Source organism: Canis lupus, chromosome 34, assembly GCF_048164855.1.
Source record: "Canis lupus baileyi chromosome 34, mCanLup2.hap1, whole genome shotgun sequence".
Lineage (NCBI taxonomy): Eukaryota > Metazoa > Chordata > Mammalia > Carnivora > Canidae > Canis > Canis lupus.
This window is the reverse complement of record NC_132871.1, coordinates 16,137,271-16,154,797: the sequence shown is the minus strand read 5'-3', so window position 1 is coordinate 16,154,797 and position 17,527 is coordinate 16,137,271. Positions and strand designations below refer to the sequence as shown.

At 34.8% G+C, this 17,527-nt stretch overlaps 1 protein-coding gene across 1 annotated transcript in view; it reads left to right on the top strand.

Moving 5' to 3' along the window:
- Nucleotides 1–17,527, top strand: part of UBR3 (ubiquitin protein ligase E3 component n-recognin 3) — a 227,572-nt gene that overhangs the window by 207,327 nt on the left and 2,718 nt on the right. The window contains exons 36-38 of the mRNA XM_072811042.1: nt 10,467–10,646; nt 16,402–16,611; nt 17,388–17,527. Of these exons, the coding sequence (XP_072667143.1) occupies nt 10,467–10,646; nt 16,402–16,611; nt 17,388–17,527 (530 nt within the window). The remainder of the gene's footprint in view (nt 1–10,466; nt 10,647–16,401; nt 16,612–17,387) is intronic.

Genomic DNA, 17,527 nt, shown 5'->3' with positions numbered 1-17,527 from the left:
AGAAATTTGGTCTCTTTTTGTTTAGATTTCTGTCATTTATGTAATCTCACTTGCAGATTTCACTTTTTTTTTCACTTTTTTTTTTAATGATTTTATTTACTTATTCATGAGAGACACAGAGAGAGAGAAAGAGAGAGAGAGAGAGAGAGAGGCAGAGACACAGGCTGAGGTAGAAGCAGGCTCCATGAAGGGAGCCCAATGTGGGACTTGATCCCAGATCTCCAGGATCCAGGATCTTCAGCCCTGGGCTGAAGGCAGCACTAAACCGCTGAGCCACCCGGGCTGCCCCACGTTTTTTTTCTTTTTTTTTCTTTTTTTTTTTTTTTTTTTTTTGTCGTTTTCACTTAGAATAATTTTTCTGGTTAGCTATACGTGAACATTTATTTTCATAAATAATTATATAATCAATTTGTAAATTTTCTTCCAAAATACTCCAGGATATTAGATGAGAATTGCCTTGAACATGTAGTTTTAAAAACATTTAACATAGTTTATATATAAAGTCCATTCATTCAGTTCTCTTTTAATACTTTTCATAGAATTGTAAAATTGTCACTTTAAATTCTAGAGCATTGTATATAAAGAGAATCCTAGGTTTCTACGCTTTATGGTTTTAGTTTCTATCTAAATGATGCCTTCTTTCGGTGACACACTGATTGCTCCTTCCTGGTACGGAATAATACTATTGATTTTTAGTGTGTTCTTGTGACTGGCTACTTGCTGATTTCTCTTATTAGTTCTAATAATTTGTCTATTGATTCTTTTAGCTGTTTTATGTAATTATGACCATGTCATCTGAAAATAAGGAGAAAATTGTCCTTTTCCTTCACATCTTTATTTTTGTCTTGTTGTCTTAATACATGTCCATTTAGGATTCTGAGCAATGGAAATAACAGGCAGCATCCTTTTTTATTCTGCTGCATCCCAAAGAGAATTCTAAAATGTCCTGTGCATGTCTTTTTGTTTGTTTTTAGTTAAAAATTATATTTTCTGGGATCCCTGGGTGGCTCAGCGGTTTAGCGCCTGGAGGCGCGATCCTGGAGTCCTGGGGCGCAATCCTGGAGTCCCGGGATCGAGTCCCACGTCGGGCTCCCAGCATGGAGCCTGCTTCTCCCTCTGCCTGTGTCTCTGCCTCTCTCTCTCTCTCTCTCTCTCTCTCTCTCTCTGTCTATCATAAATAAATAAATAAATAAATAAATCTTTAAAAAAATAAAAATAAAATTATATTTTCTAATATGTTGCTAAAATGGTGAAATCCAATTGGAAGTTTTGAACATTAATCATCCACATTTACCACATTGCTAATAGTTTGAGTGGTTATTTCTAAAAGCCAGGAGACTCTTGAGCTTAACAATAAATTTTTCAGGATTTTTAGACATTCCAGTAAGCATTACTGCTCATGAGGAGTGGTGCCCAGTACATGTCCCGACACAACATTTTGCTCTTCACAGTGATCTGTTAGACTTTCCTAATTTAGTTAAATGTCTTAATCTGACACTGTTTCTACTACCATAATAGGGCTACTTATAGTGACCTGTATGGTTCTGTTACATTTTCTCCTATTTAAATGCATCTTCTTTTATTTATCCTTTAACTCTGGAATTCTTATACAGGGACTTCAGGAATTTTTGAATTCCATGGCATTGTTTGTAAAATGTTTGTGTATGTGTAGTTTTCTTGGAAGAAAATGATTATCAGACTCTTACAGGAGACTGTGATTATCACCTGCCCCAATTTGAAAACTAGTGCTCTGATATATCTCCTTTAATCCTTTTTTCTTTCTTCTATTTAATTCTTTTTGCTTTCTTCTGTCAACAATAGTTTTGCCATAAATAATTACAATGATTGCTAGCATTTATTGTATATTGACACATGCTAAGCACTGATTTAAGTGCATTGCATTTAAATTCATTTAAGTTGGGATCCCTGGGTGGCTCAGCGGTTTGGCACCTGCCTTTGGCCCAGGGCGCGATCCTGGAGTCCCAGGATCGAGTCCCACGTCGGGCTCCCATGTCGGGCTTCTGGCATGGAGGCTGCTTCTCCCTCCTCCTGTATCTCTGTACCTCTCTGTCTCTCTCTCTGTCTATCATAAATAAATAAATAAATCTTAAAAAAAATAAATTCATTTAAGTTTCCCAGCAACTATGAAATAGCTGTTATAATCCTCACTTTGCAGACAAGGAAACAGACACAGAGAGTGAGTAAGTTGCTCAGGATTCACAGCTAGTATTTAAAGCAGCCAGGATTTGAACACATTTAGTCTGGATGCCAAATCCGCACTGTTAACATCTGAGCTGTGCTGCTGCTTGCAACACAAAGCATTTTTTGAGGAATACAGGTAATTTTCTTCTACTATTAAGTCTGTAAAAACCACTAAAATATTGCATGTTATATTCTATTTCAATCTCATGTAATTATGACTGTACTCCACCTATAGATGTCTCTTATAGTACAATAATAGGGTAATCAATTTACTGATAGCTGAATAGACATACTGAAATGGCAAAAAAAATTAAAACATCTCAAATATCGATCAATGGGAACTTGGTTAAGTAAATTGTAGTTTATTCATACAATGGAATATTCTACAGAAAAGAAAAGGTATTCTATGTACTAATGTGGAAAAATCTCAAAGATATATTAAGTAACCAAAGACAAGGCATGCTTGTATTAAATGGCAGATAGGGGAGAGAGAGTGGTATTTATATTTGCTTATGTATATAATCCCCATCACCTCTTTGACTCATCCCCCTCATCTACCTACCCTCTGGTAACCATCAGTTTGTTGTCCTTTTTAAGAGTCTGTTTCTTAGTTTGCCTCTTTTCTCCTCACTATGACCCCTTGTTTTGTTTCTTAAATTCCACATATGAGTGAAATCATGTGGTATTTGTCTTTCTCTGACTGACTTATTTCACTTAGCATAATACTCTCTAGCTCCACCCATGGCCTTGCACATGGCAAGGTTTCATTCTTTTTATGGCTGAGTAATATTCCATTACACACACACACACACACACACACACACACACATACATACAGACCACATCTTCTTTACCATTCATCAGTCATTGGACACTTGGGCTGTTTCCATAATTTGGCTATTGTAGATAATGTTGCTATAGACATCAGGGTGTATGTATCCCCTTGAATCAATATTTTCATATTTTTTAGGTAAATACTTAGTAGTATAATTGCTGGATCATAGCGTAGTTCACTTTTTAACTTTTTGAAGAATGTCATACTGTTTTCCAGAGCAGCTTTACCAGTTTGCATTCCTACCAGCAGTACAAGAGGGTTCCCCTTTCTCCAAATCCTTGCCAATACTTGCTGTTTGTTTCTTTCTTTTTTAAGTTTTTATTTATTTAGTTGACATAAGAAGAAAGTATAAGCAGGGGGAGCAGCAGAGGGAGAGGAAGAAGCATGTTCTCTGCTGAGCAGGGAGCCCGATGTGGAGCTTGATCCCAGGACCCCTGGGATCATGACTTGAGCCAAATGCAGACACTCAACTGACTGAGCCACCCAGACACCCTGCCAATACCTGTTGTTTCTTGTGTTGTTGATTTCAGCCATTCTGACAGGTGTGAGGTGATATCTCATTCTGACAGGTGTGAGGTGATATCTCATTCTCAAACTTGTATTTCCCTGATGATGAGTGATGTTGAGCGTCGTTTTGTGTGTCTGTTGGTCATCTGGGTGTGTTTTTTGGGAAAATACCAATCCATGTCTTCTGCCAATTTTTTAATTGGACTGTTTGTTTTTTAGGTGTTGAGTTGTATAAATTCTTTATAGATTTTGGATTTAGACCCTTTATCAGATAGGTCATTTGCAAATCTTCTCCCTTTATGTAGATTGCCTTTTTTGTTTTGTTGATTATTTTCTTTGCTGTGCAGGAGATTTATATTGATGAAGTGTCCCAATAGTTTATTTTTGCTTTTGTTTCCCTTGTCTTGGGAGATATAGCTAGGAAGAAGTTGCTGTTGTTGATGTCAGAGAAATTACTGCCTATGTTATCCTCTAGGATTTTTATGGTTTTGGCTCTTACATTTAACTCTTTAATATGTTTTTAATTTGTTTTTGTGTGAGAAAATGGTCTAATACTTTTGCATATTGCTGTCCAATTTTCCCAACACCATTTGTTGAAGAGACTGTCTTTTTCCTATTGGATATTCTTTCCAGCTTTGTTAAAGATTAATTGACCATAAAGTTGTGGGTTCATTTCTAGGTTTTCTATTCTGTTCTATTGATCTATGTGTCTATTTTTGTGCCAGTACCACACTGTTTTGATCATGACAGTTTTATAATATAACCTGAAGTCCGGAATTGTGACAGCTCTAGTTTTGCTTTTCTTTTTCAAGGTTGCTTTGGCTATTTGGGTTTTTTTGTGGTTCCATACAAATTTTAGGATCGATTGTCCTACTTCTGTGAAAGATACTGTTGGTATTTTGATAGAGATTGTATTAAATGTGTAGATTGCTTTAGGTGGTATAGACATTTTAACAATATTTATTCTTCCAATGCATGAGCATGGAATGTCTATTTCTTTGTGTCATTTTCTATAAAAGAAATTACTGTTTTACCCCTTTCCCTAGACACTTAGTCATCATCAACTGCTATCAGTTTCCTCTGTATTATTCCAGACACGTTTTATACATCTACCAAAAAATATGTGTGTAGAGGTGTGTGTTTTTTCTTTAGTCCTCTTTTTACATATTCTGCAGCTTGCATTTTTTCACTTAAGAGTGTATCTTAGAGATAATTTCATATTCAACGTATGAAGACCTTCCTCATTTTGTTTTACAGATTCAGAATATTTCATTGTATGATGCACCAGGATGTATTTAATCAGTCCTCTATTAGTAAACATTTAGGTTATTTCTAATTCTTTGCTATTTATAAATGATACAACAACGAATCATAGTACATGCAAATTATTTTGCATGTTTTCAATTGTATTGGTAGAATAAATTCTTTGAAGTGGTTTGCTATTTCAGCTTTTACATACATTTGTAGTTCTGATGGTTATTACCAAACTGCCCTTCACTGAAATTGTATCAGTTACATTAATAATAATATATGAGTTTCCTTAATCATGTTTTCAGACTATTTGATCTTTGCCTCTAGATCTTTTGTCTGAGTAAAATATATCTCAATGTAGTTTTAATTAGCATTTCTCCTAAGCTTGAGCATTTTCATATTAGGAGCCACTTTATTTCTTTTACTATAACTTACTTGTTACATAATTCTTATTTTGAAAATGAAACTAGAAAATGAAAACAAGTAAAAAGATAATTTACTCTTTGATCTTGAAAAAAAAGTATCTCATGACTTTTCCTTGTTTACAATAATCTGCCACTCTATTTTATCTAAATCAAGTGAGAAACTTTTATTTTGTTCTTCTTTCATAAATTTTTCCTTAGCTATGGTTTCTCTCATTTTAGTGACCCACATTTGGGCTCAACATCTGCTGTATAAAGATAAGCCAAGTAATCCTGAAATAGTCTATGAATCCCAGGAGAAAAAAATGCATTTATGTAGATCTTTGTTAATTTTTATTCATTGTTGGATTTCCTATCATAAAGTTGAAAAATATTGCTATTTTTCTACCATTGGTACTCCTTTTTTCTCAGATTATTTTTGTGCCTTACATAGAAATAAATGCCCTCTCTCAATACAGCAGAAGATATAACATTTAAAAATATATGTGCATAAAACCCCAAATTGCATAAATAGAAATTGACAGAATTGAAAGAATAGACAAATCAACAGTTATAGCTGGAGACATCAGTGTTCTTTCTTACTAGTCACTAATAAGGAGACACAGTATAAATGAAACCTGAACAATACTATCAGTCAAGGTGGTGTCATTAACATCTGTAGAATACTTAACCAGACAATAGCAGAATGCATATTTTTTTTACAAGCACATTGAATGTTCATGAGAATATATCATATACCAAGCCGTAATACAAGTATCAATAAATTTATAAGAGTTGAAATCATAAAACATATTTTCTGACCACATAAAAATTAAATTAAAATCAATAATAAAAAATATGGAAATTCCCAAATGTGTGGGAATTAGGCAACATACTTTTGAATAAGTTATATATCGAAGCAGAAATTCTGAGGAAATTAGAAAATACTTAAACTGAGTGAAAATGAAAACAGCATAGCAAAAAAGTGGAATGCCACTAAATTCTTGAAGAGATATAGCTTCAAGTGCTTATATTTAAAAGAAGAAAGTTCTCAAGTCATTCATTTAAATTCCTACTTTATGAAGCTAGAAATAGGGCAAGTTGGACCAAAGCAAGTAAAAGAAAGGAAATTTTAAAGTCAGAACAGAAGTCAATGAAGTAGTTATGTAGAATAGAGAAAATCAACATCTGGTTGATTTTGCAAAGATCAGTAAAATAGGTAAACCTAAACGTTAGGAGCTCAGCTGAACTGGAAGAGAGAGAGCTGAGTTACTAGGTGTAGGTGTCAGAGTAGCTGATTAAAGCAACAAGCCAAAAGTGAGAGAGTTGAGTCTCTAATCACTTACTGTCATGGTATAAGTAAGAGGCTAAAACCAGGGAAGATGCCAGTTCCTCCTGTTCCATCTACCCTCGTGGAATGAAATGGCACACCAACTGAGGATCAAGTGGATCAGCACAGATGTGGGGAGATGTTAAAGGAGCCCCCAAATAAAAGGCTTTGGTAGTTTATGGGCTCTGAGGTAGAAAAAGGTCAGGGGAAGGGATAAGAGTAGAAGAAACTCCTTCCCAAGGCTTCAGATAAAGAAGCCTAGGAATAAAGGTACCAGAGCTAGGAATGTAAATATGTGAAATAATGTGACTGGGGGAGGTGGTCCTGAGACCCTAACTATAAATTCCTTCAGAGACTTCAATGCATTGGTTATGTATTGAGTCTGATGTAGGGAGGGCAGTTTCAACCCACAAAGCCTGTGAAGTAAAAACTTTGTAAATTGTCTATAGTTAGGCCTGAAAAAAATCACACAGATTTTTAACCAGGAGCCAGACTCCTCACTAGATGGATAAGAAAAAAAGAGAGAAGGTACAAATTATCAATATCAGGAATGAAGGAGAAAAATCCCTACAGAACCATAAGAGAATATTATGAATAACATTTGCCAACAAATTTGATCATGTAGATGAAATGGACAAATTTCTTGAAAAATGAAAATTACTAAAACTGCCTCAAGAAGAAATAGAAAATCTTGGCTAGATCTGTATCAAGTAAGAAAGTTTAATTAGCTTATTAAGCTTCTTTGATTATTATTCTTCCAAAAAGAGAAGTCAACAACTTTATACCAACAAAGATAACATCATGGTGAATTCTGTGAATATTTAAGGAAGAAATTGTATCCATACATACAAACCTTCAGAAAACAGAGAAAGAAGGAACAATCCAAACTTTATTAGGCCAATTTTATCCTGATACTCAAACCAGGAATCATGAGAAAACTACCAACCCAGATCTTCCATGAACATAGAAGCAAAAGCTTTAAAAATATATTACCAATAGAAAAGGATAATACGGGCAGCCTGGGTGGCTCAGCGGTTTAGCGCCACCTTGGGCCCAGGGTGTGATCCTGGAGACCTGGGATCAAGTCCCACGTCAGGTTCCCTGCATGGAGCCTGCTTCTCCCTCTGCCTGTGTCTCTGCCTCTCTCTCTGTGTGTCTCTCATGAATAAATAAATAAAATCTTAAAAAAAAAAAGAAAGAAAGAAAAGGATAATACACCATAGCCAAATGGATTTATCCTAGGAGTGTATAATTGGTTCAGCAACAAAAATATTGTTAATTTAATTCACATTATTATAATAAAGTTGATTTTTTAAAAGCATATGATCATCTCAGTAGTCAAAAAATGTTTGACAAAATTCAACACCTGATCTTGGTAAAAACACTAAAAAAACAAGGAAAAGAAAAGAATTTTTTCAACCTGATAAAGGGCATGCATGGAAAAAACTATAGCTAACATCATAATACTGAAGGATAGAAAGCTTGCCCTCTAAGATCAGGAACAAGACAAGGATGGCTGCCCTTATCGCTTTTTAACATTGAATTAGAAGCTCTAGAAAGAGCAGTTAGGCAAGAAAAAGGAATAAACAGCATCTAGATTGGAAAAGAAGAGGTAAAATAATGTCTATTTGCAAATGAGATGATCTTATATGTGGAAAATTAGAAGGGATCTCCAAAAAATTATTAGAGCTAATAAGTTCAGGAAGTTTGTAGCATATATGATCTATGTACAAAAAAAGTCTATTTTATTTCTTTGTACTAGTGATGAGCAATCTGAAAATAAAATTTTTAAAAATTCCATTTAGAATAGGGTGATGAAAATATTCTGGAATTAGTTTGTGATGGTTGCACAATTTTGTGATATACTAAATTATACATGTTTAAGTTAATTTTATAGTATACAAAAAAATCTCAATTTAAAAATATATTGAAAAATAATATATATATTGAAAAAGGCTTATATCCAGAATATATCAAGATTATAATTCAATAAGAAAACAAAAAACATGAAGTGAGCATAAAATTTGAACAAGCACTTCTCTTATAAGAATATATATAAATGACCCACAAGTACATGAAAATGTGTTCACCATCATTGTTGATTAGAAGAGTACAAATTAATGTCACGGTTATTGATGAGAATTTGGGGTACCTGGAACTCTGAGTCATTGCTGGTAATAATGCAAAATGGTATAGTCAAATTTGAAAAACGTTTGGCAATTTCTTTAAAAAGCGGAGCATGCACTTACTATACAACCCAACGATTCTACTTCTAGGTGTCTACCAAAAGAAATGAGAACATATGTTCACATGAAGACTTTTACATAAATGTTTAAAACAGTTTAATTTGTGGTCGTAAAAAGTGTAAACCCAGAATTCATCAGCAAGTGAATATGTGAACAAATGTTGGTATATCCATACACTGGAATACTACTCAGTAGTAAAAAGGAATGGACTGCTGATACAATAACATGAATGAATCTCAAAATATTATGCTAAGTAAAAGCAGGCCAGGCACAAATATAGATATAAATATACACACACATACACACATATACTGTTTGATTCTATTAATATGAAAGCTTTTAAAAATCCAAAACTATAATGACGCAGGATTAGTGATTGCTTGGGGCTGGAATTGATTGCATATAGGCACAAGCAAAATTTTGGGAGGGCATGGAATAGTTCTAAAGTTTTATTGTAGTAGTAGTTACCTGACTATACATTTGCTGAAATTAATTGAACTACACTTAAAAGTATGTGAATTTTATGGTATATATACTGCATCTCAGTAAAGTTGCTTTTTAAAAAGCCTTCTTTATGTAGCTGTATAAGTAGGAGATGTATAACCTTATTTCTAAGATTATAAAAATTTACATTTTTTTCAGCCTGCATATTATTTTTTTTCTCTTTGTAGCACCATTTAGAATTTTGTACTTAATCTACATAATTAGTTCAGTTTTACAAACAGATGTTTTTAGAATGTCTATAATGTGTGAAGAACTGGGAGGACAGAGCCCTTACCCCCAGGGACTACTCGTACAGTCTTACAATAAATGCTAATTTATTTTTAAATTAATTAATAGAAAATATAAACACAAGTAGAGAAGTGTTTACAAAGTATGGAGGGATTAACTTTATCTGAATGGAGCGGAGTGATCTAAGGTGCTATTAGGTTTGATCAGGAAAGGATTCCCTGGGGAACTGGAATTTGAAGGATGATAGGAATTGATCCAGTAGACCAGGGGAAGTAAACATATTAGCCTCCTAAATAGTCTTTTAGTTAAATAAAGAAGGGCTGGGAAGTATATTTTAGTGTTTATAAGACTAACAAACTCCTTTAAAACTCAGGAAATTAGTCCTTGGCTCACTGATTTTTTTGGTTATTTCTGTTGTTATTACTGAATAAAACTTCAGCTTAGCTGGTACTTACATCTCTCAAATTCTTAGAAAGTCCACCCTCTTTTAAAAAATGACTTTGTTTCACACTCATTAAGGGTCTAGGCAAATTGTTTTGTACTGCATCTTGTCAATTCCATGTTTTTACTGTTGTTCTTCATCCACACTGACAGCCTGTGTCTTTTTAACCAGAAGTCACTCTCCCTTTGCCACAAAAACATTTGTTCTTATAGAGTGGTTAGATTCTGTAGACTGTATTCATGAGAAATATGACAACACTATTTTAAAAATAAATATATAGAAGAAGCAGATGCTATGGCATTTAAGACTTAAAGAGAAATACTATGGGGATATTTGGATATACGGCTGGGAACCTATTCTCTCTACTTTGCCTCTTCTCTCTTTACTTTCCTTTAGTTGACTCAGGTAAGAAAATTTTCTTACTGTCCAAAAGTAATCAATGAAGATGTATTTAAATTATCTATAATGCAAAATGTTCTTTACAAAATGCCTTGAGAATTTTCTATTTCATGTCTAAAAGGAAGAAGAAGAATTTTCAGTTCTTTCCAGCTGCTTGGGACTTCTGCCAACATTTTACCAAACAGAACATCCATTCATCAGTGCCTCCTGTCTGGATTGGCCAGTTCCAGCATTTGATATTATATCTCAGTGGTGTTTTGAGATAAATTCATTTACTGAAAGACATGCAGAACAAGGAAAGGTATGTAAAAAAGAGTAGTATTACCTACTTTGTCACAGTGGTGATATGCTAAAAGGGTAAGAGAATAATGAAGAATTATAAATTTCAGGTCATCTATTCTTGGCAGCATTTATTAAACTAATTATATTGAAAAATGGTTTACTTATATAATATTTATAAGTGTAAAAGCAAAAATATTTCAGTTAACAAAGCTAAGTTATTAATCTACTTTTGGCTTGTTTTAGGTCATCAGGTTTTATTGAATGTCTTAAACAATCATAGACTTGAAAGATACAGAGGAATTTTAAGATAGACAAGGAACTTGTAACTTATTGGAAAGAGAACTGTCACATAAAAATCAAAGATTTGGGGCAGCCCGGGTGGCCCAGCGGTTTGGCGCCGCCTTTGGCCCAGGGCGTGATCCCGGAGACCCAGGATCGAGTCCCACATCCGGCTCCCTGCATGGAGCCTGCTTCTCCCTCTGCCATTCTCTCTCTCTCTCTCTCTCTCTCTCTCTCTCTCTCTCCTTTCTCTCTCTGTGTCTATCATGAATAAATAAAATATTAAAAAAAAATCAAAGATTTGGAGTAGCAGATTTAAAAGGCCAGTCTTTAACTGTAAAAGTTGCGTGCCTGTGCTGCCAGCTGGGCCCGTGTAAGGTTTTATATTAGAGATGAGCGAATTGGAAAGGTAGGGTGGAGGCAGTGGGAGGTGGCTATGAATGCCATGGTTTGATGCTCAGATTTTCCTCTATAGGTAGAACTACGGTTTTTGAAAAATTGAATAATGTGATGATAGTGTTTTAGGGAGGTAATTTAGATAGCTTTTTAGTAGGTAAATTGAAGTAAGGAGAGAGGGAAGCCAGAAATTATTTACGTGGTGAAGAAAATCTGGCCTATTATTCTGATAGTAGAAATTAGACAGACTATAACCAAGGCAAGAGACATCTGAGAAAAATATATAGGACTTGATGACCAGATGTACTTGACTTTAAGATCTGAACTCAAAGCATTAAAAGAATAATAACTAGTAGACATAGTTCTGATAGAAATCTGATCCTGCTTAAAACACCGTTGAGGGGAGCCCCCGTGGCCCAGTGATTTAGTGCTGCCTTCAGGGGTGTGATCCTGGAGACCCGGGATTGAGTCCCATGTTCAGGCTCTCTGTATGGAGCCTGCTTCTCCCTCTGCCTGTGTTTCTGCCTCTCTCTCTCTCTCTCTCTGTGTCGGTCATGAATAAATAAACAAAATCTTAAAAAAATAATAAAAAATAATAAAACACCATTGATAGTGCCCCATTGCCTATGGAAGTCTTTGCATGGCATTCAGGGATTTTCACCATCTGGCTTGCCTTTCTAACCTCATCCAAACCACTCCCCTACTATCACCTTGGTCAAACCAGAGAAGAATGTTTCTTAGGTGTGCTGTATATTTTTAAACATCTATGTTATTGCTTATTGCTGTTACTTTTATCTAAAGCAATTTTCCTACCCTTCTCCTGTTGAATTAATCACTCATCAAGGCTATGATAAATGTACCTTTTCTATAAAGGTCTGGCTGATAATCCATCTTCTTTTAGTTCTAATCCGCTCCCTCTGTTGTGTGCTGTATGACAGTATTTTTGCGATGACCTATAATAGTCACCATATTTATCACTTTTTTTTTGTTTAATATGTCTGAGTGGAGGCTCCAAAAGCAAAAATTGTTCCTGACTTTTCCTTGAGTTCTTAGTTCCTAGAAAGTACCAATATAGAATAGTCACCTAATAAATATTTGTGGAATGGTTAACTGGTGGGATGATCTCATAGGTAGAAATAGAACTGGTGAAAGAAAAGCCATGTTTCAGGGAAAATGAGAATTTTAATTTTAACATCAAGAGACAATAAAAGATTAGTATTTTAGGTAGAGATGTCAGACTAGACTTAATCTTTAAGACAGTGAATAATAAAGGCAAGGTAAGCATAAATAATAAGTGTTTCTGCTTTTGTTCATTTCCGTTTTTTATTAAAATCCTTAAGGAGATCGTATCTCATTTTATACCGCTCCTTTTTTTTGAAGGAAAGACAATATCAAGACCTTAATTGAACTTTGTATATTATGTATAAAAATCTTTTTCTATCTAGTAATTTCTTTATTTTCAGATTATAACTGGAATCTGAAGTTAGATATTGATATCTGAAAACCTATAAGGAATGACTAGGCATAAGAGATGGGTATAATTGTAGAACCAGGACAGGAGAAAGTGATGAGTGTCCTTAAAGTTTTTGTCTTCATAGGAGTCATGGGTTAAGCAATAAATACACATTAACTCATTTGATAGTGTAATAACAAGCTTACTTACATGTTAGATGTATGATTATTGGTATGGATATTGATGGAAAATAAGAATTTATCATTTTAAAATAATTAATCGTTTTGTAAAATTGAGTGATAAGGATCTGTTTTATAGCCATACAGTAGTCATTTGTTTATTTCTACTTATGCAGAATTTTTACCAGTTATTTGAATGCACTCCCATCTGACCTGCATCCCTACTCTTGTCCCTGCTCCACTCTGTTCTATCTCTAATCCTCACTCTGACCAGGCCAACCAGATTTTCTTTACTTGGAATTTTAAATTTGAACAAGATATAAACAGTGACTGGAGCTGAATAGTCCAACAAAAATAACCTTGAAAAATTGAGTTACTGCTTCTAATTTTTTGTATCAGCTAAGATTCTTTGGTCACAGACATACAGTTGGATTGCACAGACAGTTTTGGTGTGTTTTCTCTGAAGTGCTACCACTGGATAACTGCACCTGAACCACTTTCCTTTCTTCCATGTGGTGCTCAAGATTGATATTCCTGGGAGGAAGGATCCAGTTGGCATAATTTGCATCCTATGTACACCCTTGTGATGAGGCAAGATCTTGTGATAGAGCGGTCCTATCAAACCTGATGGAACCAGAAAGGAGATTATTTTCCAAAAATACTTGTAATACTGTTAATAATATAAAAGGCAGATAAGGGGGCAGCCTGGGTGGCTCAGCAGTTTAGCGCCGCCTTCAGCCTGACTTGTGATCCTGGGGTTCCGGGATTGAGTCCGGTGTTGGGCTCCCTGCGTGGAGCCTGCTTCTCCCTCTGCCTGTGCTCTGCCTCTCTCTCTCTCTGTGTCTCTCATGAATAAATAAATAAAATCTAAAAAAAAAAAAAAAAAAGCAGATAAGGTTGCTAGACAAATTGAAAAACATAAATAACCAACACTGTCTTCATATCTTACCTGTTAGCACATAGACATTCTTTATGCTCATTCACAGTTTCACTTCTTCCCCTGTTCAAAATGATGTAACCATTCCATTCATAATCACAAATGCATCTACCACTTTCCCAAGTACGCAACCTGAAGTCACACCCAACAGTTAGATTACCAGACCTCTCTGAATTCAGAGGCTCTGAGAGATGTCCATTCTTTCTGTGATTTGTTGTATTTACACCCTGGTGGCCTGGAAAATTTTAATTAGCAGCTTATCACCCTGAATTCCATAATTAAGTGAAAGAAGAAGAGAATGGAACATATTGCAAGAATAAATACCACCTAAGCCAGAACATTTACAAGTGGTCATAAAGCTGTAGCTAATATATAGTCAAATATATGACTTTCTTCTTAGACCTTCTTTGACCAGAACCTTGACAGCTTATATTTATTTGACCAAGTATGTGAACTAGACTTTATTCTGAGAAGTCTGAGCTTCTGGTGATTTGGTTCTATCTTGCTTATATTAAGGCCTAATAGTTTTGTATTAAATTTTTTCCTTTCAAGCTTTGGGACATGGCGAGTGATGGGTGGATCTCTAAGTTCAAAATATACTGCTGCTAATTGTAGAGCAATATTTCTTTTCTTCTTGATAGTTAGGGTCAGTCCCTCCAGACAATGCTATAAGCCTTCCATTCTTCTCCTAGTGATATGGGGAACCTAAAAATGGCCAGATGATGTTTAGTTTCCAATTCAGTAAAACTATTATCCTATCCTCTGCTGGAGGATAATACACAACTTTTTTAGGATGGTCCTAAAACCACAGAACAATCCAGAATAGCAGGAAACAGAAATAAAAAACTGAATTCTTAGGTGTAATCATGAGATGTGCCAAACCACTTTGCACTCCCTGGTTTCTAGGTTTCTAAACTGATGAATTTCATCGTGAGAAAGTGATCACCCATATATACTGGTTGCTAGTTTAGACCATGTACTTCATTCTGTAGGAACATATACCTCATTTTATAGTTATTTTCTCCCAACTGGTACCATCTAAAAATTTATCAGCAAAGTAGTTCATCATTTAAAAGATCAACAGTTTTGTCAGATGTTTGAATATATGTTAGGAACAGTTAATTCCATAGACATCCACCTATTGCCTTATATCTCTCTTAACGAAGAAAATTCTTTAAGACCATGTGGTGTGAGCTACTGGGTAATTTACAACCTAATCTAGATAGAGATCAAGTTCAGTGAGGACAAACTGCTGTTCTTTCCACTAATGGAAGATTGCAATATAATCAACCCATTACAGAATATGCAATCTTTGCAGTCTGGTTTGGGCACTGAATACAGGCAAATAGCATATTGTAAGCCCATATATTGTCCTTATCCTTGCTTCCATGGCCACTTTGTCCATGAACTTATTGATAAACGCCAAGCTGACTACTTAACTACTACATCAATTTAAATAGATTATGGTTGTAGGTAATGTGAAATGATCACCACATGAGTTGCCTGATATCTATACAGTGTCTTGAGCTAATAGATTCATACTACATTTTATCTATTTTAAGTGTTAATGGAGAGGCATTTATTTATTTTTTTATTTTTTTAATTTTTATTTATTTATGATAGGCACACAGTGAGAGAGAGAGAGAGAGAGAGAGAGAGAGGCAGAGACACAGGCAGAGGGAGAAGCAGGCTCCATGCACCGGGAGCCTGACGTGGGATTCGATTCCAGGTATCCAGGATCACGCCCTGGGCCAAAGGCAGGCGCCAAACCGCTGCGCCACCCAGGGATCCCTGGAGAGGCATTTAGAAAAAAATTAGTGCTATTACCAGTATTGTACAACTGCAAATAATGAATTTAGTATATTCTACAGGGAAACTTAACTAATTTGGCATTGTTTTCATACTTGTAGCAGAAAATTTATGAAGAGTTGTAGCCTTAGCACATATGGATACAAAAGGCCTTAACAGATTGTGGTATGAGAAGATTTTACATTTTCTAAGAAGGAGATTCTAAATTATAAAATATTGAGATAAAAATAAGGGGCTATAACTATGACATTACCTTAAGAAAGGCCAGTAAAATTTTTTTATCCAAGAAAGATCAAAACTTGATTTTTAAAAGTGTTTATTTAAAATTTTACATTAAGCAAAAAAAATAAATAAATAAAAATAAAATAAAATTTTACATTAAGCATATTTAAAAACAAGTACATCTAGATATATTTCCCATGCATTCTTATTTATGTTTAGTATTTTTCTCTTAGGGTAACGACAAGTTTAAATGTTTCAGGGTGCTTAATCTGAAAACTGACATCATATTGTCAAAATGTTAAAATAGAGATTGGTAATTATTGAAGTACTATTTAAGTCATTTGTAAAATGGAAATGAGAGATTATTAAAGAAAATAAGTCACATACTTAGAGACAGATGTTTCTTCCTTATAAAGACAAAAGGCCTTTAAAATACAAGCATTTTGTGTTAGTGACTTAAGTTTATAGGACTAATGAATATTTTTGGATTTTATTTTAGGCCTTGCTTATCCAAGAGGCAAGATGGAAATTACCACACCTGCTCCAGTTGCCTGAGAATTATAACACCATTTTTCAGTACTACCATAGAAAAACCTGTAGTGTCTGCACTAAGGTTCCTAAAGATCCTGCTGTTTGCCTTGTTTGTGGTACTTTTGTGTGCCTGAAAGGACTTTGCTGCAAGCAACAAAGTTACTGTGAATGTGTATTGGTAAGCAGTAGTAAATAATATAAAATTTATGAAAACCCAAATCTACTATCACATTGAAATGTGGTATATGGGGATCCCTGGGTGGCGCAGCGGTTTGGCGCCTGCCTTTGGCCCAGGGCGCGATCCTGGAGACCCGGGATCGAATCCCACATCAGGCTCCCGGTACATGGAGCCTGCTTCTCCCTCTGCCTCTCTCTCTCTCTCTCTCTCTCTCTCTCTCTCTCTGTGACTATCATAAATAAATAAAAATGTAAAAAAAAAAAAAAAAAAAAGAAATGTGGTATATGTAGTTAAGCCAGCTCTTCACATTAACTATTCTTTGAAGTAAATACACAGTACACAAGGATTTCATTCTTGTTCTTTTGTTCTTTTTAATCCAATAGAAGGGTTTAAAAAAACAAAAACAAAAAAAACACCCAGGGCTTTATTTAAGTGAGTAAAACTTTTCTTAAGTACAAAACTTTTCTTAAGCCATTGCATGGGTTTTTAAATGTTGGGCAATGAAACAGTAGTCAAACCTGCTATTGTGGATGCCAGCCTCTGAATCTGGTTTACGTTGGCTCTTAATTGCTTTCCTAGATAATCCTTACCCACATTCCTCCTAATGTATTATTAATCTAGTGTTAAGAATGAAATTGTAAGTTTAACTTAGATGAAATCTTATTAAAAACAAAAATTTTCAGTATTATTTATATGATATTTAACTAAGGCATTCTTGATTTTCTTATGAAGTCCATTTGATTATGAATATCATTGATGTATTTTTAATTTTTTAGCATTCTCAGAACTGTGGTGCTGGAACGGGGATTTTCCTTTTGATCAATGCATCAGTGATTATCATCATTAGAGGCCACCGCTTCTGCCTCTGGGGTTCTGTGTATTTGGATGCTCATGGAGAAGAAGATCGAGATCTTAG